Below are 26,867 nucleotides of genomic sequence, written 5' to 3' on the forward strand. Positions count from 1 at the left end.
ACAGCCCTCCAAGCCTGGCCTTGCAGGCAGCTGGAGCCACTTCCATGGCTGCCCAAGAAGGCCTAGGAGAGGGAAGCTGGGACAGGGAAGGGAGCCTCCAGTCCACCCTAAATACAATGTGCTCCCCATTCCCCAAAGCTAAGCTTTTTAAAGAGTGTCTTCCTTTGCTCTGGCCCTAAATAGGCACAGAGGACCTGCATTTGCAAGCTGGCATGCCTGCTACAAAGTAACGAGGGCACTGAAGGTGCTGGGACTTTCTCCAGGGGCACTGGGAGCCACAGAAGGGTTTCGAGTTGGTGCAATGGATGGATCCCTGGGCTGGCTCAGGAGCCCTGTTCCTGTGTTCTGCATCCAGCTCATTCCATTTCCATTGGGACCTATGTCCTTACCTTGTTGGGTTTTTGGCACCCCGCATGTGAGAGATGCTCAAGAAATGCCTGAGGGCTTTGATATGAATGCTGGGGGAATGTCCTCTGGCAGGGAGTGGGGTGGCAAGGAGAAGTCACTTCCTCTCATTTTACGAATGGGAACTGAAGCCCAGAGAGTGGAAGTGACTTCCTCAAGATTTCACAGCTAACAAGGGGTGAAGAGGTGAGAGTGAAATCCCTGACTTCTGGGCCGTGCTCTTTCCCCAACCCCTTGAGTCTGCGCCTGTGTACAGGTACCTATTTGGCATGTGTGCCGCGTGTGGTGCATTTTTGTTGCTTTGGAGTTACACAGACATCACAAACTGCATGACAGAGCCACAAGGGGTGGGTGGACACGTGTGTCTGCAGTGTCCTGTGTCAGTGGGCATGTGCCTTTCGGGTGTTCTGTCAGGCGTGTGGGTGGAGGCACTGTGTGACTTCTTTCAGCACCAGGATTGCAGAGGAGTCGGGGTGGAGCAGGCCTGCTCTGGGAGGAGACAAGAGGAATCACGTGCTGTCCGACCACCCCCACTGGCCTCCCACTCTCCAACGTGGCAGCTTACAGGACAGCCTATTTGGTTGGAAGGCCCCACACTCTGGAGAGAGAGAATCAGAAATTGCAGAAATTGTGTTTCCCTGACTCATGCTTTGGACTGTGAGCAGATTCTTGGCTCCTGGACAGCATCTCAGAGAACTGCCTGTGGAAGCCCTGGGCTCCTGAGGGAGAGGACTCACCATGGCCTGGTTAGTGGAGCCTTTCTAGGCCCCAGTTCTATGACATGTAAAAAGACAGAGATTACACTTTCTTCCAATTAACATCCAGTAATCAAAAGTGAGATACTGTTTAGGGTGCCCAGCAAAGGGCCTGGCCACAGTATAGTGTCCCATAAACATCTCTTTCTTCTTCTCCCCTCCCCGACCTTCCCACTTATAAATAGACCTAGTCCAAATCCCAGTTCTGACTGAAACTTGTTATATTCCTTTAGACATTCTTAGCCTCCCCAAGCCTCAGTTTCCTCATATTTAAAACAAGGACATTTTTACTTAACCCAAAAGTATTCAATATGATAATATGAACGTGTTGGACACTTAAATAACATGTTAGCTTTTGTCCTAGAATAATATAAGGTGAGAAGTACAGGAATCTAGTCGCTGATCCCAAAGAAAGCTATTTGTGTGATACCTGGCAAAACTGGGCCTGCCTACCTGGTTGGGTCAGTTGGAAGATTGAGGGGGGAGGGGAGTGCAGGGAAGGCTGGCGGTCCAAGATGTGGGGGAGGGACCAGCTCCACCTCTGCCTTGCTGTGTGACCTCAGGCAAATTTTTGCCCCTTTCTGGGCCTCAGTTTTCCTTTCTGGACAGTGTGGATGCAGTTGAACTTGATGGTTTTCTATTTCCTGTTGCCCATCCCTCTTGGGACCTAGGGAATTTCCAGCTGAGCCCCTGTGGGAGGTGAGGGAGGGCAGGAACAGTTCCTGCGGGGGGATCGGAAGGTGCCGGAGGAATCCAGACGTGAAATGCTGGATTTCTCTGTATTTCAGGTCCTTTTCCCCCTCCGATAAGAGTGCAGCCTGGGAGTATGGGGGAAGGGCTGCAGTCAGCAGGGCCTGGGCTGGGCTTAGAGCTAGGAACAATGTGGCAAAGGCTCCTGAAATTTTTTTGCCGATCTTGGAAATTTAAAGAAGCCTTGCCTTTCTTCAGGGAGGAAACAAAGTGCTTGGAGCCCAGCAGATTCAGACTGCCACTTCTCATCACTAGTGAATGAAGAAGCATCACTGGCCACGCTTACCAAGTGCCTCTTTTGGGCATATCCTGTGCTGGGTACTGGGGGCTCAGAGTGAGAAGGAAAAGGCCCTATCTGTCCAAAGTCTCTAATGACAGTACAGGGTGATGACACAGAGATAATGCAGCATAGAGGAGGCTTCTGACCCAGTCTGAGCTGTAGTAGGGGTCTGGCAAGGCTAGCAGATGGTCTTCAGACCCAGCCCGTTCCCTAGGCCTCAACTTCCCTATCTACAAATGGAGAGCATTGGTCCTTTCCACTCTGTCCTTCTAAGACTCTGGGTTTATCTAACAGCATAAGCCTCAGTTTACCCTTCCCATTCAGGGCGATCACTGAGAATCATAGCACTCAGCTTTCCCCTAATGCAGCGGTCCCCAACCTTTTTGGCACCAGGGACCGGTGCTCCTATGAGAATCTAATGCCTGATGATCTGAGGTGGAGCTGAGGTGGTGATGCTAGTGCTGGGGAGCAGCTGCAAATACAGATGAAGCTTCACTGGCTTGCCCTAAAGTATTGGTGAAGCCTCAGAAAGCTAAGAGATGAAAGAGAGTGAAAGAAAGGAAATCTCTGGGATTTTGACACCTGCTGGAAACCAAGGCAAATTTCTCCTTCATTCCACCAGCTTTGGTGGACCCTTAGCTCCCTGGCCAATTACTATCTGAGGGCCAAGCTGGAGGTGGGAAGTGGGGCGTAGGGTAGAGAGTGGGGTCTGGCCTGGGACCCAGGTGTTTTCTTTGACTAGGAAGGACTTATCCTTAAGAGCAATACAGTTGAAGCAGGAAGAAAGCATGTGAGAACTAGGGCAGCCACCCTAAAGAGATGGACATACCTTAAGGCCGGAAGGTTTTGTTAATGATCTAACCTGTCCTAAGAAAGAATCCTGGGCTGCCTCTGAGGGAGTGAGCTCCCTGTCCTTGGAGATGCCTGGCCTTTTGGGATACTACAGAGAGGACTTTTGCCTGGGGCTACAAGCAGGAATCCTTGACCTACAGTCCTTAATACTTTTATTCTAAGATTCTTTGACTCTGAGGTTTAAAATTCTAATATTCTTTAGGCAGATTCAAAGATTCCATGGGGCTTCGAGTAAGATGTCATATTCTATGATGATTGCTGTAGGATTCAAGTAATTTCCAAATCTTTGACCCCAGTTCGAAGAGTGGGAAGCTCTTGTGATCTCACATTTCCCACAGTCCTTGTAATCAGACTTTGAGCAGGAGCAGCCTAACCCAGACTGAGAAGTTAGTCACCCCTACCAGGCTGGGGTGGCCGGAAAGGGCCCACTGCCACCCCCGCTGCCAGGGATCCAGATGATTCATCAGCCTATTGCTAGAATTCATTTACAGGGATATACCTGGAAGAAAGAAGATGCTCAACACAGTTTATTGATTGAATGAATGAGTGAATGAATAAAGTGTCTCTCTACCTTGTGCCTTCCTCTCCCTATCATGCCTATCTGTTATCTATCATTTCACTATTAAATAAGATGGGGGGAGGGTGTTCTAAATAATCTGCATTCCTGAGTTCCCTCCTCACATTTACATACTCAACTCAGATTGTACATCCTTGAGGGCAGAGAGCTGTGTCCACAGTGCCTAGAACACAAATGAATACCCCAGCTTAACTCAGAAATCAGAGGGCTATCAGTTGTGAAAGGATGGGATGGGAGGAGTTGATAGTGAGACTTGGAGTCTGTGGGAGGGGCCCCAGACTGGGAGTGGGGCAGGGACGACCTAGAAGAAAGATAAATAGAGATAGATAGAGAAGGAAGCAAGGACTGACTTAGCATCACATTTCATAGCCTAAGGAACTGAGGCCCAGAAAAGGGAAGTAACTTGCTTAGGGTCACACAGCAAATTGATTAGTGGACAGCCAGGGTTTCCCTTTCTGTGCACCCCTCCAGGCCCAGCCACACCATCCGATGTTCCCCAGGTGTCTCTGCTTTTATCACTCCAGGACTTTTACCAGGTGAGGAGCAGGTCCTGGGTCTGTCCAACCCCTCTCCACTCAGGGCAGTCACTGAGGGGCGCTCAGCCAAGGTGTTCAGGAAAAACTGTGGGTGGAGAAGGACTCTGCCTCCCAACCTCTGACTACCTTCCCTGAGACAAAGGAGAGGGGCCCTGACTGAGAAGGGGGTGTTTAGGGGGATGCAATTAAATTTGAGCTTGAAAAAGAGAAGGGAGTGGATCCATTCCGGGCAGAGCCCTGCAGAAAAAGGGATGCTGGAAGGAATGTGCGATCAGGAGTAAGCTGGTTTGTGCAGAGAGCCTGGGGATCGAAGGGGGCTCCTCTCCGAGGTCCTGGACCCTGGAGCCCTGTGTCCCCTCCAGCTCCGCAGTCCGAACTTCCCCTGCCCCCACTTCCAGGGTCACAGGGGTCCGGAATTTCCGCTGAGTCGGAGGACCCCAGCCCTCTGCAGGTCATGCGGGTCCCGGCGCCGGCCCCACGGCGGGGGATCCCCACGCCTCATCCTACGGAGGGGGGCAATAGGACCCAGCGGCCGGGAGAGCTCCCGCAGAGGGAGGGGGCGGGAGCGGGGCGATATGGGGGAGGTCTTTGGCTTTTTTTGGCTGAGCCGCTGCACTCTCCGGAAGCTTTTCCAACTTTCCAGAAGTTTCTCGGGATGGGCGGGAGGAGGGGACGCCATATATAGACGTAGGGAGAGGGGAGCGGCGGAGAGTGGAGTCCGTCCGCCGCTCGGGTCGGTGAGTCCCGTCCCGGCGCCAGCCCGGCCCGGCCCAGGTGAGGGGCGGGGGCAGCCCTGGTAGGGCTGGGGGTTGGAGGCGGGGTGCGCCCGGGGAGCGGCGGTTGCCTTGAGGGCGCTCGACCCAGCGAGAGGCGCGGGCGGCCCCCGGGAGTGGTTGGAGGCCAAACCCAGATCCCGCAAACTGGAGTCCCTGGCACTTTGGGGGCAGCTGGAGGGTACAGATCGAGAACCTAAGGCTAGATGGCGATGGCGGAGCGAGCCTGAGGGCTAGTGCAGCGACCAGAGCGGGTTGGGGAGTCCGGCACCCGGAGGATTCGGAAAAGGTGCAGGACTCCCCAAAAGTTTGGGGCAGGGGTGTGATGGCAGAAAAGAAACAGTGGGGCTGGGGCCAGGACGCTGAGATTCCATTCTTTGCAGGGAAAAAGAGAGAGATGGGTCTGGGGCCCCTTCCAGCAGGCAGCGGTCGTCTGGGCGGGCTCTGCAGGTTGGGTGCCTCCAGTTCCGGGGTTGAGGCCCAGGGACCGCAGGGATTGGTGGACCAGCTCCTTACTGGCTTGTTGGGGGCATGTGAGCCTCCTGAAGGTAGGGTGGTAGGAATAGAAATTTAATATTCTTAGCTTTTCCAGGGATTGTGGGGTTTTGGCTCTTGTCCCCATGGTTTTGGAGGAGTCACCAACCGTGGCTCCATTTCTCATCAGCTGCCTGCATGCGTAGCTGATGGCAGCTAGAGGAAGGACTTGACCAGCCCCAGTCTCCCCTACTTCCCCCAAGAGCAGGGTTAAGACTACTTCCAGATACTGGAGTTCCCTGCCCCCAGCTTAGGGACATTCCTGAGGCTGCTGGAGTGGAGGACGAATGAAACCACCTCCAGGACTGGCCCCTCCTCTTCTCGGTTTCCCGCTGGTCCCTCAGGGCTGCAGGACCCGGATGGAGGCTGGGGGAAAATTAGGGGGCTTTGGTTCCGTGGAAGTCGAAGGCTGGGACCACACCCTCCTGTCCTCAGATGGTTTATTCCCCCTTCCTGAGGTCTTCCAGTTCCCTTCTTTTGTCTCTGGTCACCAGGATTCCCAGCAGAAATGTTTTTTACTGGGTATGAAACACGACACCACACCCAGCCTTCAGGAAGGGCTCTGTGGATGCTTCTGGGAAGAAAGTCTGCTAGAAGGCCTGACCCCACACTGATCCCTGTGGACCTGGGGTGGCTCCCTGTCCCTCTCTGGCCTCAGTTACACACCCACCTCCCTCACTCCTATAAAGAGAGATGGACAACCTCCAAGGTCTCTGTAGATCTGGGTCTGGTTAGGCCTGCCTTCCTGCCAGGGGCAGTGCAGACTGGGTCCCTTTTGGAGGCTGGGCCTTTTAGGCCCTGTCTCATCACCACCCCGTCTCTGCCCTATCCCATCCTCTTCACTTTGTTTTCTTTCAGAATGAAAAAGGCAGGCATTGACCTCCCTCTGAGGCAGTTTCAAGGTACCTTAGACCCCCTCAAGTGTTTGAGACCCTCTCTGGCCCCCCCTCACCCTCCCCCACCGGCAGCTGCTTTCCTTCCTTCTTACAAAAACGCAGAATCCAGTCTCAACTCAGTCTCGCTCACTGTGGGCATCATGTGATTGTGTATTTTCCTCTGTGGGACTGTAAATCATCTAACCTTGGCCTAAAGGCTGGGATTTCTCTGCGGCAACATGGGCTGGGCTGTGGGAGGCTGGCTTGCTTGCAGTGACTTGCCTTCCTCCGTTCCTGCTGCTTTGTTAACAGAGCAGCCCTTCACAACCGCACATTTCCCTGTGTGGACTGGAAGCTAAGGCAAGGGGGGCTCTATGGCACCCCCTGGGACCCGAACCCAGGCCTCCTCCTTCTCAGGCTTCCCTGGCTGGTGGAGATAATTCACTTTCCAGCCTGCCACGTCACTGGTCACTGAAGCTGGAGCAGGAGCACAGCTGTGTGGCTGCCTCAGGAATCCCAAACTAGTAATTTGGAACTTTCTTGAAAAGCCCCTCCTAGCACTTTGAAGTTCTGGTTGGCTGGGGACAGGGGCTGTCAGGATAGTGTCTGCCACGTGGCAGGGCTGAGGTAGTTGGGCGTCTTGACTGTCTCTCAAGGGAATGCAGGGGTCTGAGTTGTGGCATCAGTTCTCTGGACTAGAGGTGGCCTTTGACGAGGGTGACTGTGTCCCTGTTTTCCTGGCATAATAATTCATACGGCCTCATTCTACTCTCTTAAGTGGCTTTGTTTGTAAAGTAATTATATGGTCACTGTCTTTGAGGCTCCAGGCCTGGTGGGGAAGAAATTAGGGCTGGGGGGAAGGTGGTGAGGCCCTGAGATATCGCCTCCCGAAGCTGTACTTTAGGGTAAGTCTCTACCTCCACAATATGTGCTCTAGGGTACAGATCTCTATTGTGCCTTCCTGCAGGCATTTGTGGATCTCAGTGGCCTTCCTCTCCCTATCCCTCTCCCCATGTACCCTTTACTTCCCCTTAGCCCTGCACCTTCAAGGAGGGGGCAGCCCAGGAAGGGGACTGGGGATCGGGGGTGGGGAGAGGGATTCATAGGACCTCTTCGGCAGTAGAGTCTTCCCAGAAACCTAGTGCTCCCACAGGCAGGCCCAAGTCCTGAGTCTTCCACCAGGATTTTGAAATTTCCATTTTCACTGAAGACCACGAGATGGCAGCTGCCAGAGCAGTCGGATCCTAGCCTCCACCAGTGTTCCTTTCAACCCTTCCCTTTGCCTTGTCATCTCCTCTTCCGTCCCGCTGCATGAAGTAGAGGGGGAAATGAGCTGAAGAAGAGGAAGTGTGGAAATGTCTTATGTGGAAAGACTATCCTGATTGGAGGCCCCAGAGAGGAGTGAGGTTTGTCCTAAGGAACACTACTACTTCTGTGGTATAGGGACAGGGCCTGAGGGCAACCCTGAAGCCACAGAGCATATGGCCTATGTGGCAGCAGCTGTCCCAGCTTTCTGGGAGGCTGAACACACATCTGGCCAGCCTCTGATAAAGGGGAGGGGGCGTCACTGCTCCTCTGAGCTGTGACTTACGCCCTCCCCCAGCATCCTTCCTCTCAGGAAACCTACTCCCCAACCCAACCCAGCTTTTGTCCTGGGGATTTCCCATCCACTCCGGGGGCTGTGGGCAGATGGGCAGGCAAGTCCTTGGCAAAACAGAGGCCTCAGGTGTGGAGACCAAGACCCTTACAACTTGGAAAATGAAGACTGAGGCTCAGAGAGGGGTGAACATGCACATGCATGTGCACACTCTCAAGGTCACCCTCGGGCAGTAGAGTGGAGCATCTGGGCTCTCTCATTTAATGAGTGAAACAACCAATGACTCATTAACATCCAGGGCAGAATGAAAGGCATGGAGGGGAGGAGCAGGCCTATAGTTCTGTCCCATAAGACATCCTATGCCCAGGCACTTGGGCTTCATGCAGACATTAAGCCCATCTGCCACTTTTTTTCCCACTAGAAAAGGGCTTTAGGATTGTATGAGATCAGAACTAACCTTTATACAAACTGAGGACCCTAGGGCTGGCCAGGTGGCCCTGGTTTCTGTTCCTTCAGGAACAGCTGAGGCCCGTTGTGGGCTAGGCACTGAGGATATAGAGAGAAGCCAGACTGGCTAGGTTTCCTGGTCTCCTGGAGGTCACAGATTAGTGATGAAATACACATACTAAACATGTCAGACTAAGTGTTCTAAGTTCAGCATTAGAAATCACAAGGGTGAAGTGGTGACTTGCCTGGAACCCTGCTTTGGATGAGAAGTCAAAGCAGGCCTCTGCGAGATTGGCAGACCTCCCCCTGCCTGAGTTAGGTCTGGGCTCCCCAGAACTCTGGGCTTTCTTGTTCCCATCTTCAGGAGACTTGGTGGCCAGAAGGTAGGGAATGGTTATCGGGGAGGCTCACCTAGGGCTTCAGGGCCACACTCTCTCTGCAGTCCTCACAGGTCCTCAGTGGCGCACACAACCCACCTCCCAGCCATGCGCTCCCTCCTGCTCACCAGCACCTTCTGCCTCCTGGCCATCACCCTGGCTGCGGAGGTGAAGAAACCTGCGGTGGCTGCAGCAGCCCCTGGCACAGGGGAGAAGCTGAGCCCTAAGGCAGCCACGCTGGCTGAGCGCAGTGCTGGCCTGGCCTTCAGCCTCTACCAGGCCATGGCCAAGGACCAGGCAGTGGAGAACATCTTGTTGTCACCCGTGGTGGTGGCCTCGTCGCTGGGGCTTGTGTCGCTGGGTGGCAAGGCGACCACGGCATCGCAGGCCAAGGCTGTACTGAGCGCCGAGCAGCTGCGCGATGAGGAGGTGCACGCAGGCCTGGGCGAGCTGCTGCGCTCGCTCAGCAACAACACTGCGCGCAATGTGACCTGGAAGCTGGGCAGTCGCCTGTATGGACCCAGCTCCGTGAGCTTTGCTGATGACTTCGTGCGTAGCAGCAAGCAGCACTACAACTGCGAACACTCCAAGATCAACTTCCGCGACAAAGGCAGCGCCCTGCAGTCTATCAATGAGTGGGCTGCCCAGACCACCGATGGCAAGCTGCCTGAGGTAACCAAGGAGGTGGAACGCACGGATGGCGCACTGTTGGTCAATGCCATGTTCTTCAAGCGTGAGTCTGGAGGGGCGGGGCCGGGCCGGGCATGGTGGGGCTGGGCGGGGCCTCCTGTCTCCCTGGAGCCCCTGGACATGTGAGATCCCTATTCTTGAGCACTGCTTGTGTTTGAATCTTCATAACAACCATGGGGCAGGCCTTGTTATTAAACCTTTTTAGATAGAAGACACTAGCTTCGGAGAGGTGTAGCGCTGTGTCTAAAGGAAGTAGCAGAGATCCAAGCCCAGCAGACACTCCAGAGAATGTGTTCCTACTGTGTTTCATCACGGCAAAGTGCTATTGCTTGTCTTAGAATCAATAAAATTGAGTAATCACTTCTGCCTCAGATGTAAGCTGTAGAAAGGCCCCACACCTGTGATCACGTCTAATCTCAAAAGTACCCTGGGGGGCAGGCAGTTTTACCTCCATTTCACAGGTGAGGAAACAGTTTTAGCTAGAGGGAGCAGAGCCAGGACTCAGGCCCAGGTGCATCTGTGTTGAACTGAAGATTTGATTTGGGGTTACTGCATATTTTTGAGGACTTATATGGATAGCACTGCTCCTCTCATGGTGTGCTTTGGGGATGAGTTAACTCCTGTTTTACAAATGAAGTGACCAAGGTAGGAAGAGCGAAAGGTCTCACAGCAGTCGTCAGCTGAGCCTGGATTTGAACACAGGTCAGGTTGTGGCATAGGGCAGGGCTTAGGGCACTGTCACGTATGCATGGTTTTTGGGTCATTTTTCTGGCCACAGAGATGGATGGGACTTGCAGACAAGACTTAGGGGTGGTCTTGGGGCACCCTTTGCCCAGGGCACAGACCCCTCAGCAGGTGGAGTGGGAAGTCCAGCTTAGCACATGTTCCCCAAATGCCTGGTAGGCACTAGGGCTGAGGGTGGACATGGCGGTGGCCGAGCTGAGTGTCCCTCTTCTGAAGGAATTCTCTCTCATGTGGAAGTAGCCAGGCCCTGACTGTAGAGAGTCATATCTACAGGCAGCACATCCTGGGGCCAAGACCCCGTCCCCCAAAGCAGGGAGCATATACTCTGTGGGCTCGGTGCTCAGCGGGGAGGCAGGCTGCAGCCGAGGCCCGAAGACTGGAACAGAGGCCTGTGGCAGGGATAAGTCCAGGGTATGCAGTTGGGATTGTGTCTCGAGGTGGGGCATCTATTCCTGACCTTGTATCCTACTTTCTGCTACAGCACACTGGGATGAGAGATTCCACCACAAGATGGTGGACAACCGAGGCTTCATGGTGACCCGTTCCTATACCGTGGGTGTCACCATGATGCACCGGACAGGTAGGCGCCTTTCAGAGTGGAGGCCAAGGTGGGGATCTGAGGGTGCTTGGGCCCTGCCCCGGCTCTGCAGCGTGCCCAGTGCCCTCTCTGCTTTTCTTCTAGGCCTCTACAACTACTATGATGATGAGAAAGAGAAGATGCAAATCGTGGAAATGCCCCTGGCCCACAAGCTCTCCAGCCTCATCATCCTCATGCCCCACCACGTGGAGCCCCTCGAGCGCCTTGAAAAGATGCTGACCAAAGAGCAGCTGAAGATATGGATGGGGAAGATGCAGAAGAAGGCTGTTGCCATCTCCCTGCCCAAGGGTGTGGTGGAGGTGACCCATGACCTGCAGGTGAGGGATGGCCCAACTTGGGGGCTTCCAGGCTTGGAGGAGGGGGATGCTTAGGGCACCCATTCACCAGCTCAGCATGTCTATCTTGAGCTCCTCTGGGTATCCAAGCAGTACTGGTCTTGGCTGTGGGGGTACCTGGGGAAGGAGGCATGGGCTCTGTCTGTGGGAAGATGACGATAACATCAGTAGCTAAATTAAGCTCTTACTTGCTCTATGCCAGGTTCTCTCCTGAGCACTTTATCTGTATCAAACTCTTAATTCTCAAAACAACTTTATTAAGTAGAACTGTCAATCTTCTCTTACAGATGAGGAAACTGAGGCTCAGAAAGGTTAAATAATTTATCCAAAGTCACATGGCCAGTAACTCAGATATCTGGCACCAAGCCATGCCCTTAATCATTTCCTGTGCTGCCTCTGAGAGTCTAACAGGCCCCCAGTTACACACTGTTTAAGCTGGAAGATCGTCCCACATGCAGCAATAAGACTAATCATGGCTTTCAACTGTGGGTCACTTGGGATGGCTAGAAAATTAACCTACCTACCCAACATGATTTCCCCCTATGACCACTTGGGTGATGAGAAGCAGTGACTTGCTAAGGTTATTCTGGCTAGTAAGTGGTGGAGCTGCAATTAGTCCTCAAGGTGGCCTTTTTGTGAATCAGGAAAGAGATTTTTTTTTTACTTATTCCAAATGGAAACTTTCATCTCATTCTTGCCTTGAATGCCAGAAATGGTTCCTTGGCAGGCCTCTCACCCACAGAATTGATTCAGACTTGCTGCTGAGAGTATGGAGAGAGAAAGCTTGAGGTGAAATGGAGTTTAGGCCCCAAACCAGAGACTACTGGAGCTTGGATGGTCTGTACTGTAGACAGCACTGAGGTTTCCAGTGGGGAGCCATCGGTGTCTCCCTCTTGGGCTTGTCCCAACTCTTCCCCAGCCTGTTCTTCTGCAGTGGCCATTATCTACCCCCTTCCTCCCCTTCTTTCTCCCATGTCTTCTGGAACCCTGGGTGGACACTACCCACTAGTCCTTGGGTTAAATTGAGTTGGGAAATTTGAAGTGAGTGACCTGCACAGGGTCATTGGGATTGGACTAGCTGGGCCTAGAACGCCTGTCTCAGAACCCCAGATCTAGTGCCTTATTTGGCCGTGCCAAGGAGGTGGACTGCCCTGCAGAAGCCTGGCTCCAGGGACTGCTATTCACTCAGCCCACAGTCATGTACTGCTGCCTCTTTGCATTGAGATTCCAGGAGAGCCCTGGACATAGGCCCTGCCTTGGGCGAGCTCTGAACCAGGAAGGAGAGACAGATAGTGGGAGGCTGGGGATACTGAGGCCCAGGGAGGCATGGCACCGGTCTGTGGGATAGGGAAGGCTTTCTGAACGGCCTTCCCTATCCCAAAGACCTATGGGGAAAAGGGATAGCCATCGAGATACCATCCAGGATGCTAGTTTTTCAGTAAGGCTGTCCAATGGAGAACAGGGTGGGGCATGCTTAAGAAGTGAGGTTGCAATGTAAGCACAGTTCATATGTGAGAGAGTTTGTGCTTGGCTTCTGAGAGCTATGCAGAGCTGTGGACAGGGTGTGTGTATGTTTTAACTTTTTACTATAGGAATGTATTAAAATATTAAATGTAATGAACTTTCATGTATATATCACCCAATGACCAACAAGGATTCATCTATACACACTCATTCTTCCCCCATCACATTATTTTGAAGCAAATCCAAGACATCATATCACTCTGGAAAGGTTTTACGCCCCAATGTGATATGGTCATAGCTGTCCTTAGATCAGTCTTTTTCAAACTCCAGTGTGCCAGAAATTACCTAGAGCGTTTGTTAAAAAGGTTCTGGATCCACCCACAGAGATTCAGTGGCTCTGGGCTGGGATCAGGGAATGTGTGTTTCATATAAGCTGATGCAGGCTGTCCGTGCCCATACATACTTTGAGAAGCACTGGTCAGGATTTCTGGGCAGAGCCAGGGGTAAGTTCTGCCTTTCCCCTGAGTCTCAGTTTCCTCATCTGTGAAATGGCAATTAGAAGCGCTTGCAGGGTTGTCATGAGAACTGAAGTGCCCATGCCATCCATGTCTGGCACACAGAAAGTGGCCAGGGAGTGATAATCCTCTGCTCTAAGGAACAGAGTGGGAGATGGCAGGCGATGTGGGTGGAGGATGAGGGTCTAGAAGCCTTGCCTACTGTGGCCTCACCTGGCACCTACCTGGTCCCATAGAAACACCTGGCTGGCCTGGGTCTGACTGAAGCCATCGACAAGAACAAGGCAGATCTGTCGCGCATGTCGGGCAAGAAGGACCTGTACCTGGCCAGTGTGTTCCATGCCACTGCCTTCGAGTGGGACACGGAGGGCAACCCCTTTGACCAGGACATCTATGGGCGCGAGGAGCTGCGCAGCCCCAAGCTCTTTTACGCTGACCACCCTTTCATCTTCCTGGTTCGAGACTCCCAGAGCGGCTCCCTGCTATTCATTGGGCGCCTGGTCCGGCCCAAGGGTGACAAGATGAGAGATGAATTGTAGGGCCCTGGGTGGGCACGGGATGGCAGAAGGCAGCTGAAGGCTCCTGAAACACATGGGTGCTATGGGGGTGGGGGGAACTGAGGTACTGACCTTGGAAATTCCATGGGGTGGGTGGGTGGGGGAACAGCAGACTTCCTGTGTGTCTGAGCAGACCTTCCCAGCCAGAATTCACTCTGCTTAGACATCATGATGCTGAGCCCAGCCCCACATCCTATGGGACCTGGGCAATAGTCGTCATGCCCTGCCCTCAGACTCCTAGGATCAAGCCTGCCTCAGTCAGTGTTCATATTTATAGCCAAGTGCTTTCTCATCTGTGAGACAGAATTGAGCTGGGGGGTTTAGCCCAGCCCTTGGGAAATGGGGATCCTCTTTTCCTGATACTATTACCACCTCAGCCCCCTCCCCCAGCTCTATCCTAATCTTCCCTGACTTCCCTCAACTATAAAACTAGGTGCTGCAGCCCCTGGGACAGGCACCTCTACCATGGCCCTGGCCCTAGTGACAGGGATCAGGAAATAGCTCATGGGTAGGGGGGCTCCTAGGCAGACTCTGGTCAGGCATTATGGGGATGAATTCCTTCCTTTAATAAATTTTCAAAGGTGGGAGGGAAGGGAGAAAATGAGCCTTTGTTGCTGTCAAACCAAGAACTTAATTTGTACAATTTTTTTTCAATAAAACTTTTCCAATGAAATTTCGTTGGGAGAATGAAGATGATTGGATCAGAGATTCCCATGTCGTTCTTCCCCAGGGACAAGGGCTCCTTCTGTTAAACCAGGTTTGCTGCTAATAGCCCATATCAGACCCTGAAATGTTGGCACCTGACTGCAGATGATGCTGAGCAGTAGGCCTGCTCTTTCCTGACTCAGGAGATTGTTTTTCAGCTCTGACTGTCCTGGAAAGATGGCTTGCAGGGTTACAGTGATGGCGCTGGACCTGGAGCCCAGGGTGTCCCTGTCCTGCTGTACAGGGCTCCAGGCTTTGGCCTCTTAAACTTTTACTTCAAACTGACCTCATTCACATGTAGGGCCAGAGGGTACAAGCTCAGGCTGCCTGACTGGGCAGGGCCTTTGAAGGAAGGAGTTTGTGGAATCCTCGTTCTGTGTTTGCATTTGTAACAGGAGGGGAGGAAGTACCTGACACAATCTCAATCACTTTGGTTTCCTCTCGTGGTCCTTGGGGTTCCTGATGCCACAGTTCTGGGAGGGAGAGGGCAAGTGGGATGCACAGGACAGAAGACCCATGGCCAGGGAGGCAGAGGAGCAGAGGAAACTGGATACGAGCCCCATCTCTGCTGTTTGCTGGCTGTGTGACCTTGGGCAGGTCAGTTCTCTGTGGGCACCTCTTTGGTTCTTTGTCTCAACAACTCTGCCCAGGGGTTCTTGGTCTAGGGAGGGAGCCCCTGCCTGTCTGGGCAACCCAGATGGAGTCCTCTAAGACATGGGTCCTCAACCTTTAGGCTGCAGACCAGTACTGGCCCATGGCCTGTTAGAAACCAGGCTGCATGGCAGGAGGTGAGCAGGCAAGCAAGAAGTTTCATCTGCATTTGCAGCTGCTCCGCAGCCTCAGCTATACCTCAGATCATCAGGCATTAGATTCTCATAGGATCACTGGTCCCTGGTGCCAAAAAGGTTGGGGACCACTGCTCTAAGATGTGAATGGGGCTGCAGAAAGGCCAGCTGATTCACTCCCATTATTACTGCAACAGAAATTTAACTGTTCAGAGCTCCAGGTCTGCCTGGTACTGTGGACTCAATAAATTAGGTCTCTACCTTCAAGGGGGTTTTATCTAGAGGTAGAGACTTAGGGCCAGTGACAGGTGTGCTCAGTACTCACTGTATTCCAGTCCCCTGGATTATTTTGCTCTCAGACATGTATTCCCTTGCTTCAAGGCCTTTGCATTAGCTGTTCTTTCTGCCTGGCAAGTGGTTCTTCTAGTTATTTGCAGGGCTCCTTTTTTTGTCATCCAGAACTCAGCTTGAATGTCATCTGCTCAATGAGGCCTTACTTGACCACCCAATATAAGCAGCTTTTCCTCCACCTCAGTTTCTATGTTATCTTATTTTACTGACTCCTTAGTGCTTGAAATTATCCACTTCGATACATTCACTGTTTGTCCCCACTATGAGAGTGGGGACTATGTCTTGTTCGTCACTGTATGTCCTGCACTCAGATTCAGCATCATGCACATATAAGGCACTAAACACATTTGCTAAGTAAGGGAAAAGGCTGCTAGAAAGATACTAGGGTTGTGGGAGTCTAGTGGTGGACGCTATGGCTGCCATGGGGAGGACAAGAAAGGCTCTCTAGAAGAGGTAACATGCATTGCCTTGAAGGGTGAGTAGGTATTTCTTGATCAGAATGATTTTAATGATACAGCTGGTACTACCTTTGTGTTTTGCTTCTGCTCTGTGCTAAACACCGTGTCAAGTCATTTGATTTTATAGATATAAATATATATAAATATTTATATATAATCACATATATGTATAAATATATATAAAATTTTATCCCAGCCTCCTAACAGCTTGGTGAGGTAGAGATTTCCCCATTTTACAGGTGAGATAACTGAGGCTGAGAGATTAAGTGATCTGCCTGAGGCCCTGGGAATTGCTCCTATTCAGTTAGATGATTGTTCTCCGTCTACATCACACAGGAAGGGCAAGAGGAAAACTGGCCAGATTCTAATAGTAAAAGTGCATAATCTGTTTATCGTCTATATGTCGTCCCACTTAATCCCTACAATAGTCCAATTAGGTGGGAAGTCATCCTAATCATACAGGTGCAGCTCAGAGATGTGCAGAGACAAATGGGGTGGTGAGAGGTCTGCTTCCATTGTGCAGTGAGGGGTGGAGGTGCTGGGTGTGGAGGGTGGCAATGCAGGTGGTGGAGATGGATAGGTCAGGATCTGGATGTTAGTGGGCCCGGCCATGACACCTCCAGGTTAGCATTAAGGGAGAGAATCACTATGTGAGAAAAGGGGTAAAATCGCAGCCTTTCCCCAGATCAACCACCAGGCGCTCCCACGAGGCCTCGGCCCGCTCCTCCCGGGTCTCCCAGGCCGGCCTCCAGGTGGCGCCAGCCCCTCCTAGGGCGGCTGAGTGGGGCGCGTGGTCTGCGCTTGCTGTCGCTTAGGCTTCTTTTGCTCACCCGGGCCCCAGCACGTCCTCCCCGACCCCCGCTCCCATGGCCCAACCCCGCGTCGCAAGACCTTGCAAGACTATTGCAGGCTGCACCCGCAGAGAAACCCCGGGCCCGGGCCCTGGGAAACTGCGAGGCGGCCGAGCAGGGAGTGAGCTCTCGAGCTGGGGTGTGGGCAGGAAGGGTTGGAGTCGAGAGCCAGGTTCGGGGGCTCTCCAGCGGAGTCTGGGCATCTTCGGGATCTAAGTCTTAGGTCGGGGCTCCAATGCTGACCCACCTGGTTTTGGTCATGGGCCAGCAGTGGGGACCTCCTCTTTCAGAGACTCCCACCTGCCCTGTCACCCCATCTCGGCCTCTTCACCTCTCCCCCAGGTGGGCGAGTCTATACAAGCGGAGTCGCTGGCAGCGGCCGGCCAAGGTCCTTCTTTATCTGGGTTCCCCAGACCTCCAAAGGGAGGAACGGGGAGAAGGGAGGTATGGAGATGACGGATGCTGGGGAGGAGCTGGGAAATGGCTGCACCAAGGAAGAACCAGGCCCTGAATGAAGTCTGCATCTGGGGAGAACGAAGAGAGTCTAGTTCATTTCGGACTTTCGCAGCCTAAGCCCAGGACCAGAGGCCTTGGCCATCACCTCCCTCACTGGGCCTTCTTTATATGCAGCGTAGAACAGGACATGATGCGATGGAGTGGCTACCTGCAGCTGCACCCTGAGCTAGATCTGCCTCAGGATCTCCTCTAATCATCAGGACCCTTTGACAAATGAGAAAATTGATGTGGCTGCTGTTGGGCTGGAGCCCAGATCTACCCTCTTCCCAAGTGAAAGCTGCCTTGTTCGACAGCCACCTGGTCCTCATCTGCACTCTCAGCTTTTATCACTGGGCATCACTATCATTAAATCACTTCTGGTACCATAGGCCCTTGGTTTCTCCTTACAGTTTAGGGTCAGCCCTTCTCAGCTTCTTTTGTGCACTTCTCTTCCTACCTCTTAAAAGTCTCCAGAGCTTTGAGATGGGCCCAGTTGTATTTCCATTCTATCCCTGGGGAGCTCAATCTGGAGTTCTCCCCATTGTGAGGCTTCAGTGATACCCCTTCCCCTGCCCCCCCGAGGAGCTCATTGTGAGGCCCTATGCATCTCTTCCATCTGGATGTTCATCCGTATTCTTTATCCTTTTATGATAAACTAGTAAACATGTTTCTGAGGTCTGAGCCATTCTAGCAAATTGAGCCCAAGTAGGAGATTGTGGGTATGCTGACTTATAGCCAGTCAGATGTACAAGGGACAGAAGACCTGGGACTTGCAGTTGGTATCTGAAGTGAGAGGGATGGGGGCAGTCTTATGGGACTCCCTTAACCTGCAGGAGCTGACGCTATCTCCAGGTAGATAGTGTCAGAATTGAGTTAAATTGTGGGGCACCCAGCCGATGTCGGATAATTGCTTGAAGTATATGAAACTCACACACACTTGTGTCAGAAGTGAAGTGTAGGAATGTGAGAGTCAGGGAGAAACATAGGTGTGTCCTGTCCTTCATCTCTTAGCACTTAATCTAATCTAAGCTGAGATTTCTCAGACTTCTCTGGCCCAGTTAGGTGATGCAGAGTCCTGCATGCCCACTTTCAAATGTGCATGGCGCACGTGCACACATACACACACAGACACACTCTCTCGAATGGAGCCAGAGACACTGCTGAGCCAGAGGGATCAGTTTTATTAGATTCCAGCAAGACTATACAGTACATGTTTCATGCAGATTAAATGTGAGTCTTTGCTGCCCTGGGAAGGGAGCACTTTCACTACTAGCTCCTTCCTTGGTGTGTTGAGGGGTGAGTGTCAGGGGGAACTCTCAATATATTCTGCATGGGGGACAGTTGGGATCATGACCGGGGGTGGAGGTGAGACAGTGGGCAGCTGAGGGGCCCTGGGACCTGGAGTCTTCAGATGTTCAGGGACCATAGGACTTTGGTCCTTTGCTGGTGGTGGCACCAGAGGATCTTGATCTTTCAGAGGTACGGGAACCATAGGAACTAGATTCTTCACAGGCTGAGGGACCACAGGACCTTGAGTCTTTGGAGGCTCGGGGACCATGGGACCTTGATCCTTGACTTGTGCAGGGACCATAGGACCTTGAGTCTTTAGAGGCTCAGGGACCATGGGGCCTTGATCCTTTACTTGAGCAGAGACCACAGGACCTTGAGTCTTTAGAAGCTCAGGGACTGTGGGTCCTTGATCCTTGACTTGCGCTAGGACTGTAGGACCTTGATTCTTTACAGCCACGGCAACCACAGAATCATGATCCTTTGGAAGCTCTGAGACCACTCTGCCTTGATCCTTGACTGGCTCTGGGACCACTAAACCTTGATTCTTTACAGGCTCAGACAGCAGAGGACCTTCCTTCTTTATAGGTGCTATTTCAATGGCACTTTGATCCTTCAGATGCTCTGGGACCATCGGACCTTGATCCTTGACAGGTGCTGGGACCACAGGACTTTGATCCTTCAGAAGCTCTGGTACCATGGAACCTTGATCCTTAACTCTTGCTGGAACCACAGGACTTTGGCTCTTTAGAGGCAATGGGAACAAGGAATCTTGGTCCTTGACTGGTTCTGAGACCACAGAATCTTCATTCTTTAAAAGTTTAGGGATCACATGATCTTGATCCTTAACTGATGAGGGGACTGTGGGACCTAGATCCTTCAGAGGCCCTGGAACCATGGGGCCTTGATCCTTCAGAGGTTCTTGGATCACAGGACCTTGATCTTTCAGAGGCCTGGGGCCAACGGGACCTTGATCCTTGTCTGGCTCTGTGGCTACAGGACCTTGATTCTTACGTGAATCACTGGTGGGTTCAACCTGGCTCCTGCAGAGGAGAGAGAGGTGGTCACTGTGAGGGCCAGAGCTTGGGCCAGGGATAGGGCAGAACACAGATTGCCTGTGGAGCTTGGGCAGGGCAGCTCTTGCTGGAGAGCCAGGAGGAGACCTGATTTCCATGTTCTTAGTATAGAACGTGGGGTGGGGTGAGGGAAAGGCTTGGAAATTAGTCATTCAGTGTGCTTGCCAATTGATTATAACCTGCACGTGGCAAAGAGGGCGGCACCCAGGTGAAAATGGCAGTGCTGTAACGGGACTCGGAGTCCTCCAGTGGGCAGCCCAGCAGTCCATCTACCCCACACTGTACTCAGGCTGCTCTTCCTCCAGGATAGCTGGGCCTATCCTGCGAACCCATCTTAGCTGTCCACTCAGATGATCCTATAGGCCAGAGTGCTCTTTTCTTGTCCTCAGTGCCTTCCAAGGCTCCTTCCTCTCCCCAACCCTATCGTTAAGGGCTGACAGTGGGGAGGGACAAGGGGTTCACAGCATGCCAAGAAAGAGGGCGGTGGGAATGTCCCTCTTTCCCCCATTCCTTACAAGCAGAAAAGTATTATATCATTGATATTGTTTAGAACAATCAGCAAATGGTGATAATAATAAGACCAGCTTTTAATCAGTTTTATTATTGCTTTTAAATTCTCTGTAGACAATGTACCGCATTGTTGCCCATGCCACTGCCATCACCCCCACCTTTGGTAGGTGACTGGCTGAAGCTCCTCATTCAGGTAGTGAAGAGGCCTGCGTCCCTCACTCCATCCCTACTTCCGGCTCTCTCTACCTGAGCCTTTGCCCACACTTACTCCAAGTCTCTGGGGCTGATTTCCCTGCACCTACCCCGCCCCCGCCCCGCCCTGCACTGTGGAGAGCAGGTAATGTCACTGATGCCAAGGGCAAACATTGCCACCATCAGACCCTGTCAGTCTAGTTTAGTATGTACACTCCTTCCTTGCAGGCCAGGCAGAAAGTCGCCACTCAGGAGTGGCCACTCAGCCAATGTCACAAACTCTTGCACACCTATAGCACATTCCACTTTCCAAATCACTTCTTTTCTTAGCTCATTTCAGCAACCTGGCAACCCTATAAAGCATGCAGGGAGGTTTTCATCACTTTTACTTGTCAGAGGAAGAAACTGAGGTCCAGAGAGGGCAACTGATCTGGAAAGTGAGGGGACCTGCATGGCCTCCAGTCTGGGACTTAGTAGATGCTCAGTACAGGGTAGCTATTACTACTCTTTTATATTTTGTGGCCACTCAAGTCTTTAAAACCACTTCATCATTTTAACAGTTCTATTGGCTTTTAGAAATTTGCCGTACCTGCTTATTAAACCTGGTGCAAGGAGACCTCTACTTAGTAATACTTTCTTAGCTCATTATGGTCTCATCTCTCTGAGCCTCACAAGTTTGTCATCTATTTCACTGGGTATAATGATATATATTTATTAAATTTATGAATAGAGATCATGTAGGTAGAGCACCTTGTACCATGATATTACTATATAATTATTCTTCTGTTTACTTAAAGTAAAATACACATATTTGGACTTTTTTCACTCTGTCCTGTCATCTTGATCCAGAAGCTTTTTACTATATTTAGCATCTTGAGCTACCGGGGTACTTACGTCTCTTAGACCAGAGACGTACATCTCTCAGCAGAGTACATGGTGGCACAGGCAGCCTATCGGTCCAGTCCCTCTGAGCATTATAGTGGACAGAGAGAGGCCAGTGCAGGTCCCTGGCTCAGCACGACACAGAGCACAGCTGCTCTGGCCAGATGGACACAGCTGGCTACCATCAGTAAGAACTTAGCGTTTGCGGAGAGAGCCGGGCAAGGCCACCAGAGGCATACAGAACCCAAGGATGGTATTAAAATACCTGTAATACTTGGTGGCCGGCTAGAGAGGAAAAGTAAAAACCTAACTCAGAATAAAATCAACCAGAAAATTGATTAGATGATCCTATCAGGTAGTGAATGATCTGGGTGGGGTCATCCTGAAGGGGTGATGAAGTTGAGACGGGAGACAGGAAAAAGGTGGCCTGGACTTAACTTGATCTCAGGGGCTTGGGTTGCAAAACCGATTCCAGTGGCAGGATATGAACTCAGTGTCCTCTGAGGGCCAGCTGCACAGTTTGAGTTGACAAATACATTTCCCTGGATGTTTGCAGCACTGGCTTCCATGCCATGCCCAAATTTCTGTCTAATGAGCACTCTTAATCAGCTGTAAATTAATCCCAAATATATATATATATTTGCTTAAATATATAACCTTGCATTGCTTTGGTTAGTAAACCTGTTTCCTTAGTGGCCAAATATCTTTAGTCATGGGAAAGTTTAGAATTAAGATTAGAAACAATAAATTACAATAATACCTTTTGTTGGTATTGAGGAATAGATTTAGTTTGAAAGTTATTTGCAATGTTTAAAATAATTTGGCATATTAGAATCTGTAACAGAAGGACTGTGATTCCAATATAAAGTGTGTAATGGAGTAACTAATTTAGACTTGTGATTTTAAATGGAAAGAGATGACAATTGTATAAATTTTATAAGCAATAATGGAACTTTTATGACAACTCAATAGCTTTCATATTTTTAAGCTTAATTTATTTTAAATTATTTATAATTTAATTTAAATTATTTAGGTGAATTGTATTAATTAAGTTATAAAATCCCCCTTCAAAGAGATTGTTAAATTTACTAGATTTTTAAATTTGTTACTTTTATCCATTAAGCATTCATTTTTAAAGCCACAGCAGCCTCGGTTGGTTTTCTTATGAACAAAAAACTGTCCTCAAGAGCAACATAAAAGTCTCATTGACACTGACTGGCCATCACTCGGTTCCACAGTGCCTTGCCAGTCTCCCTGCTGTTAAATGCCCCACCACTTCCAGTAAGGCTGACAAAAGCAACACTCAGAGTGCCCTCTGTGTGCAGTACAAATTGCTGTGCCCTTAGAGGGGAAGCCCAGCACAGGGTTGGTGAATGGGATGGGCTGGATTCAGCCCCAGTCAGCCCACAGGCCAGCTGTCCTTGGGCATAGTCCAGCCTGCACAACCAAGTCTGGTGTCCTGGCCAGATGCGCATCTTCTCCAGACAGCACATGACACAGACCCCTTCTCCTCCCGGCCTGTGTACCCTGTTGGAAACTAAAATGACCTGCTGGGTTTGTCTCAGCTTCTGTGCTGCTATGGCCTGCAAGAGCTGGGGCAATTACTCAACTACAGGAGACCTCGGTTTCCTTGCCTGTATGGTGGGGATAGCAATACAAATGGCAGGGATTATTACAACAGAGGAACAAGCGATCCTTTTAGACAGGGATCTGAAATCATAATTCTTGATATTTGTAGAGTGCTTTGGTGCATCACATGAGTAAATCCATTACTATATTAAATGTACAAACAGTTTACTAAATGCTCACATGCTGGACCCTTACGGCAGCCCTGGTGGAAGGCAGGGCAGGTGGCAGCCAGCCCTGCAGCCTCACCCTCCTCGCACTGTCCTCTGGCCACCCCATGCTGTTTTATACACTCCCAATGTTTTGTTTCTTTGTTTCTGCTACCTGGATTTCCCTCTTTCACCCACTTTGCCCTGTCTGTCCTTGATCACTTGGCTCAGATCCCATCTCCTCACAAGCTCCTCCTGGATGTATCTCGCCACACTATTTTTGTCCATATCTCTTCTGCAGCACCATTTTACAGTCTCTGTCCATATTCAGAGACTCTTATTACATGTCAAATCGACCCACTAGATGGTCCCTAAAGTCAGGGGCCATCCTTCTGGCCTGCAGCCCCAGTGGCCTGCACAGTACCTAGAACAAAGAAGGTCAAATGGAAAGATTTACATATTTCTCTTGAAACCTGATTTATCTACTATCCTATGGCCCCAGCCAGAAACCCAGAGTCATCCTCGAGACCTCTCTCTCCCACAAAACCTTCACCTAACCCATCAAGAACCATCTGTTTCAGCTCCTAACATGTATCTCTTAAATATTTCCACTTCTTCCCCTCCATCCCTCCCTTCCCCCCACCAGCTGTGACACCATTTCTGTGGACCACTGTCACAGTCTCCTAACTGGTATCCCCTTTTCCTCCTCCAACCCATTCTTCATACAGACATCAGAATGATCTTTCAAAAAAGCAGATTCCTTCCCTGCTTGCAACTCTCCAGTGGCTTCTCCTTGCACTCAGAATAAAGAGTAAAGCCTGTTACACAGCCCCACCTGGCTGACCATCCCGCTCCCATCGCCTTCCCAGCTACTTGTGCCCCAGCCTCCCAGGACTTTGTTCTGCTCTCAGTCTGCCCTGTTCCTTTCCACGCTGTTGTCTCCTTCTGAAACCTTCTCTTGCTCCTTCTTCCCCTGGTTAAGGCCTACTGAGCTTCCCTCTCTCAGCTCGCTGGAGTACTTTCTCAGGGAAGCCTTTCCTGACCCACAGATGCGACCAAGTCCCCTGCGACAGGCTCTCCTAGTCCCTGGCCCTTTCTTTCCTACTCCTTATCACAGCAAATTACTTACATTCTTTTGGATTGTTTCTCCTACCAGACTGAAGCATTCAGAGGGCAAGACCCTGTCACGTTTGCATATCATTGTGTCCTCTGTACCTAAAACAGTACCTGAGCCAGGGAAGGCCCTGACTAAATACTTGCCGAATGAATGAATAATCTAGAGACTTTTCTGTGCCAGCCTCTGTCCTATTTGTAAAATGCAACAGTCCAAGGTTACATGAGACATCCTGAGTCTTAGGAACTTTATTTTCTGCCCTTCTTCTTTTCACGGAGACAGGTGACCCTCCTGAGTGCATGCATGCACACTGACCTTGGATCCATGCTTCATCAGAGTCTGGAAGCAGGATTATCCAGCCCTGCCCCAGTCTATCTGCAGAAAAGGCTTCCTTCCCTCCCACTGATTCCTGCCCTTGCACACTATTCTAATCCCATAATCCACCATGTGGTTTTTTTTCTCCCCAGACTATTTTCTGATGGAACATAGAAGCAGCTCAGAGCTAGGGCCGTGCTCCTGAAGTAGGGCCCTGTTCAGAAATCAGGGCCCTGTAGACCATGTCCTTGAATCCCTGTCTCCACAGCTTGGAGAAGCCCTGAGGAAGAAAGAAGCTCATATTTCCTGAGCAATAACTATGTGCCAGACTTGATCCTAGATGTTTTAACATAGATCATTTCTTATAATGGAAAGGGCAGCCTGCTGGAGAAGAAAGCACACTGACTGGACTTGAGGACAGAAAAGCGGGTTATGAATGCTGACCCAACTCCTTCCTAGCCATGGGATGTCGTCATGGGTGTGGCAGGCTCTGAGCCTCAGTCTCCTTAATCTATAAACTGGGGATGGCAGTGCCTACCTTCCAAGGGGGCTTTGTTACGGCATGACCCCTGGAATACAGGCAGCAGTAGTAGTAAATGTTAGTTCCTAAGAGGGACTTAGCGGGGAGGCTTTGTTACGGCATGACCCCTGGAATACGGGCAATAGTAGTAAATGTTAGTTCCTAAGAGGGACTTAGCGATTTGGTCCAATCGTGGTACTCTACAGGTGGGAAGCTAGGCCCAGAGGGCAAACAACTCTCCATAGCCACACAGCTAACAGATAGCAGGTCCAGGACTAAAACACAGGCCTCTCAACATCTCAGTGGGTAGGTAGAAGGGATGGAGCAAACACTTGAAGCAAAAATGGGCAGTAGGGGCTGAGCCTGGGCCCAGGCCGACTGCACCTCACGGGCTCTGGCAGGAGGCTGCAGGGACAGTGGACAGGGCAATATCATGGCTTTGTTTTCCTCCTGTCTGCCTCCATGGGCCCTGTACAGGTGCCCACGTTTCCCAGACACAAACAAAGCTCCCAATGCAGTTATGGGAAATACAGCAGCCCAAGGGGCAGTGCCAAGGAAACCGTCTCTAAAAGGCTCATTATTCTTAGGAAGAATCTGCAGGAGACAAGGCGTTCTCAAAACAACAGTTCTCGCTCCTACCTCACTCCCCCACAGGACTCCATGGTCGCCTCTATTTTAGCAATTATCATGGTGTTTGGTAATTACCTGCCTCTCCCACTAGCCTGTGGGCTGTGTTTTCTTCATCTTTGCATCACCAGTACCTAGTGTCTGGCTCATAGTAGTACCTGGCAGACATTTGTGGGAATAATAGATGGCTGGTATGTAACTTTTTCTCTTTATTCTATTTTTTCTCTTTTATCCATTCACTGGACAAAGTCTGTGTTAAGCCCTGTGCTGGGGGCACAGGAGTGAATGAGACCAGGGCCCTGACCTGAGGAGCCCCTTTGTGGAGCTGGAGAAAGAACTGTAAACATGTACCACGGACACTGTTAAACTACTAGGGGGCCGGCACCACTGCCAGCCTTGGCCCTATGCCTTCATTAGCCTATGTCTCTTCAATTAGAGAGGATCCAAGGTCCCTTCAGGGGCAAAAATGTCACTTTTCTAAAGAAGTCCTCCCTCTCTGTTCTATGAAAGTTCACTTCACAGAGCCAAGTTAAAGGTATCCAGGGCTGGAAGGACAGACCTGAAGGTCATTGGTCTCCTGAATTTCTGCTCTCTCCCTGCCAGCTAGCCCTGGCCACTGCCTGCACTACCCCAGGGTGGGGTAAACCACTCAATGAGGCAGCCCGGGTGTTAGACCTTGAGTGGAAACCTGTATTTCTGTCAGCTCTACTGCCTCCCATTCCTGCCCTGATCCAGGTTTGTGCTCTGGGGCCACCCTTTCAGAGAATGCCAAGCTGCCAGCCCCAGGACAGCCTTTCGGATATTTGAGGGTATTTGGAGGGGGCAGCAATTGTGTCCTTTTTCCTGGCTTCTCTGGGTAACACATGCCCCACAACAACTCAGACATTTGGTTTCCACAGCCCTTGCTGTCCTGACTGTTCTCCCCACAACACATCTCAGATGGCTTCTCATCCTTTGGAAAGTGTGACCCCAGAGCTGAAAGTGAAATTGCAGGAGTGGTCTCTAAGCAGGACACGCCACCTCTGCCCTGGAGTCTCCACCTCTGTCGATGTAGCCCTTGGCCGCTTTAGCTTTCTCTTGCACACATCAATGCAGGTTGCAACACCACCCCTCCCCATCTGTCTAGTAACCCCCTCTTCTGCAACTGAAGATTCAGTTCCAGGGTCACTTCATAGCACCATCCTCTCACCCCCTCAGATGAATGGCCAACTGTTTTTGTAGCTGCCTCTCCAGATGGGGGCTCTGTGAGGGCAGAGACCACGT

The 26,867-nt window shown here is 51.1% G+C and overlaps 2 protein-coding genes across 5 annotated transcripts in view; one reads left to right on the forward strand and one right to left on the reverse strand.

The window, feature by feature from the left end:
• The first annotated feature begins 4,770 nt into the window (after window positions 1-4,770).
• SERPINH1 (serpin family H member 1) lies at window positions 4,771-14,334 on the forward strand. Of its 4 annotated transcripts, XM_015600466.2 has the most exons (7): window positions 4,783-4,929; window positions 6,321-6,364; window positions 7,548-7,743; window positions 8,824-9,491; window positions 10,674-10,772; window positions 10,875-11,107; window positions 13,341-14,334. In XM_015600466.2, exons 3-7 carry the CDS (start codon window positions 7,700-7,702, stop codon window positions 13,641-13,643), a joined length of 1,347 nt encoding a protein of 448 aa, XP_015455952.1. In that variant the 5' UTR covers window positions 4,783-4,929; window positions 6,321-6,364; window positions 7,548-7,699; the 3' UTR covers window positions 13,644-14,334. The 4 variants fall into 4 exon arrangements, with proteins under 4 accessions (XP_006926691.1, XP_015455952.1, XP_006926692.1 ...); XM_006926630.3 differs by lacking the exon at window positions 7,548-7,743; XM_015600465.2 differs by lacking the exon at window positions 6,321-6,364 and having other exon boundaries at window positions 4,784-4,929.
• Window positions 14,335-14,473: 139 nt separating this feature from the next.
• The window catches only part of MAP6 (microtubule associated protein 6), a 73,119-nt gene continuing 60,725 nt past the window's right edge, over window positions 14,474-26,867 (reverse strand). The window contains exon 4 of the mRNA XM_006926631.2: window positions 14,474-19,636. Coding sequence (XP_006926693.1) covers window positions 18,610-19,636 — 1,027 coding nt within the window. The 3' untranslated portion in view covers window positions 14,474-18,609. The remainder of the gene's footprint in view (window positions 19,637-26,867) is intronic.

Source organism: Pteropus alecto, unplaced genomic scaffold (assembly GCF_000325575.1).
Source record: "Pteropus alecto unplaced genomic scaffold, ASM32557v1 scaffold7, whole genome shotgun sequence".
Classification (NCBI taxonomy): domain Eukaryota; kingdom Metazoa; phylum Chordata; class Mammalia; order Chiroptera; family Pteropodidae; genus Pteropus; species Pteropus alecto.

Bases quoted from the DNA above. Each gene is read 5' to 3' on its own strand.
- SERPINH1 (XM_015600466.2), top strand. From the start codon at position 7,700: ATGTGGAAAGACTATCCTGATTGGAGGCCCCAGAGAGGAGTGAG. The intron at 7,744-8,823 runs GTTTGTCCTAAG...CTCTCTCTGCAG, and splicing joins AGGCCCCAGAGAGGAGTGAG to TCCTCACAGGTCCTCAGTGG. The intron at 9,492-10,673 runs GTGAGTCTGGAG...TTTCTGCTACAG, and splicing joins CAATGCCATGTTCTTCAAGC to CACACTGGGATGAGAGATTC.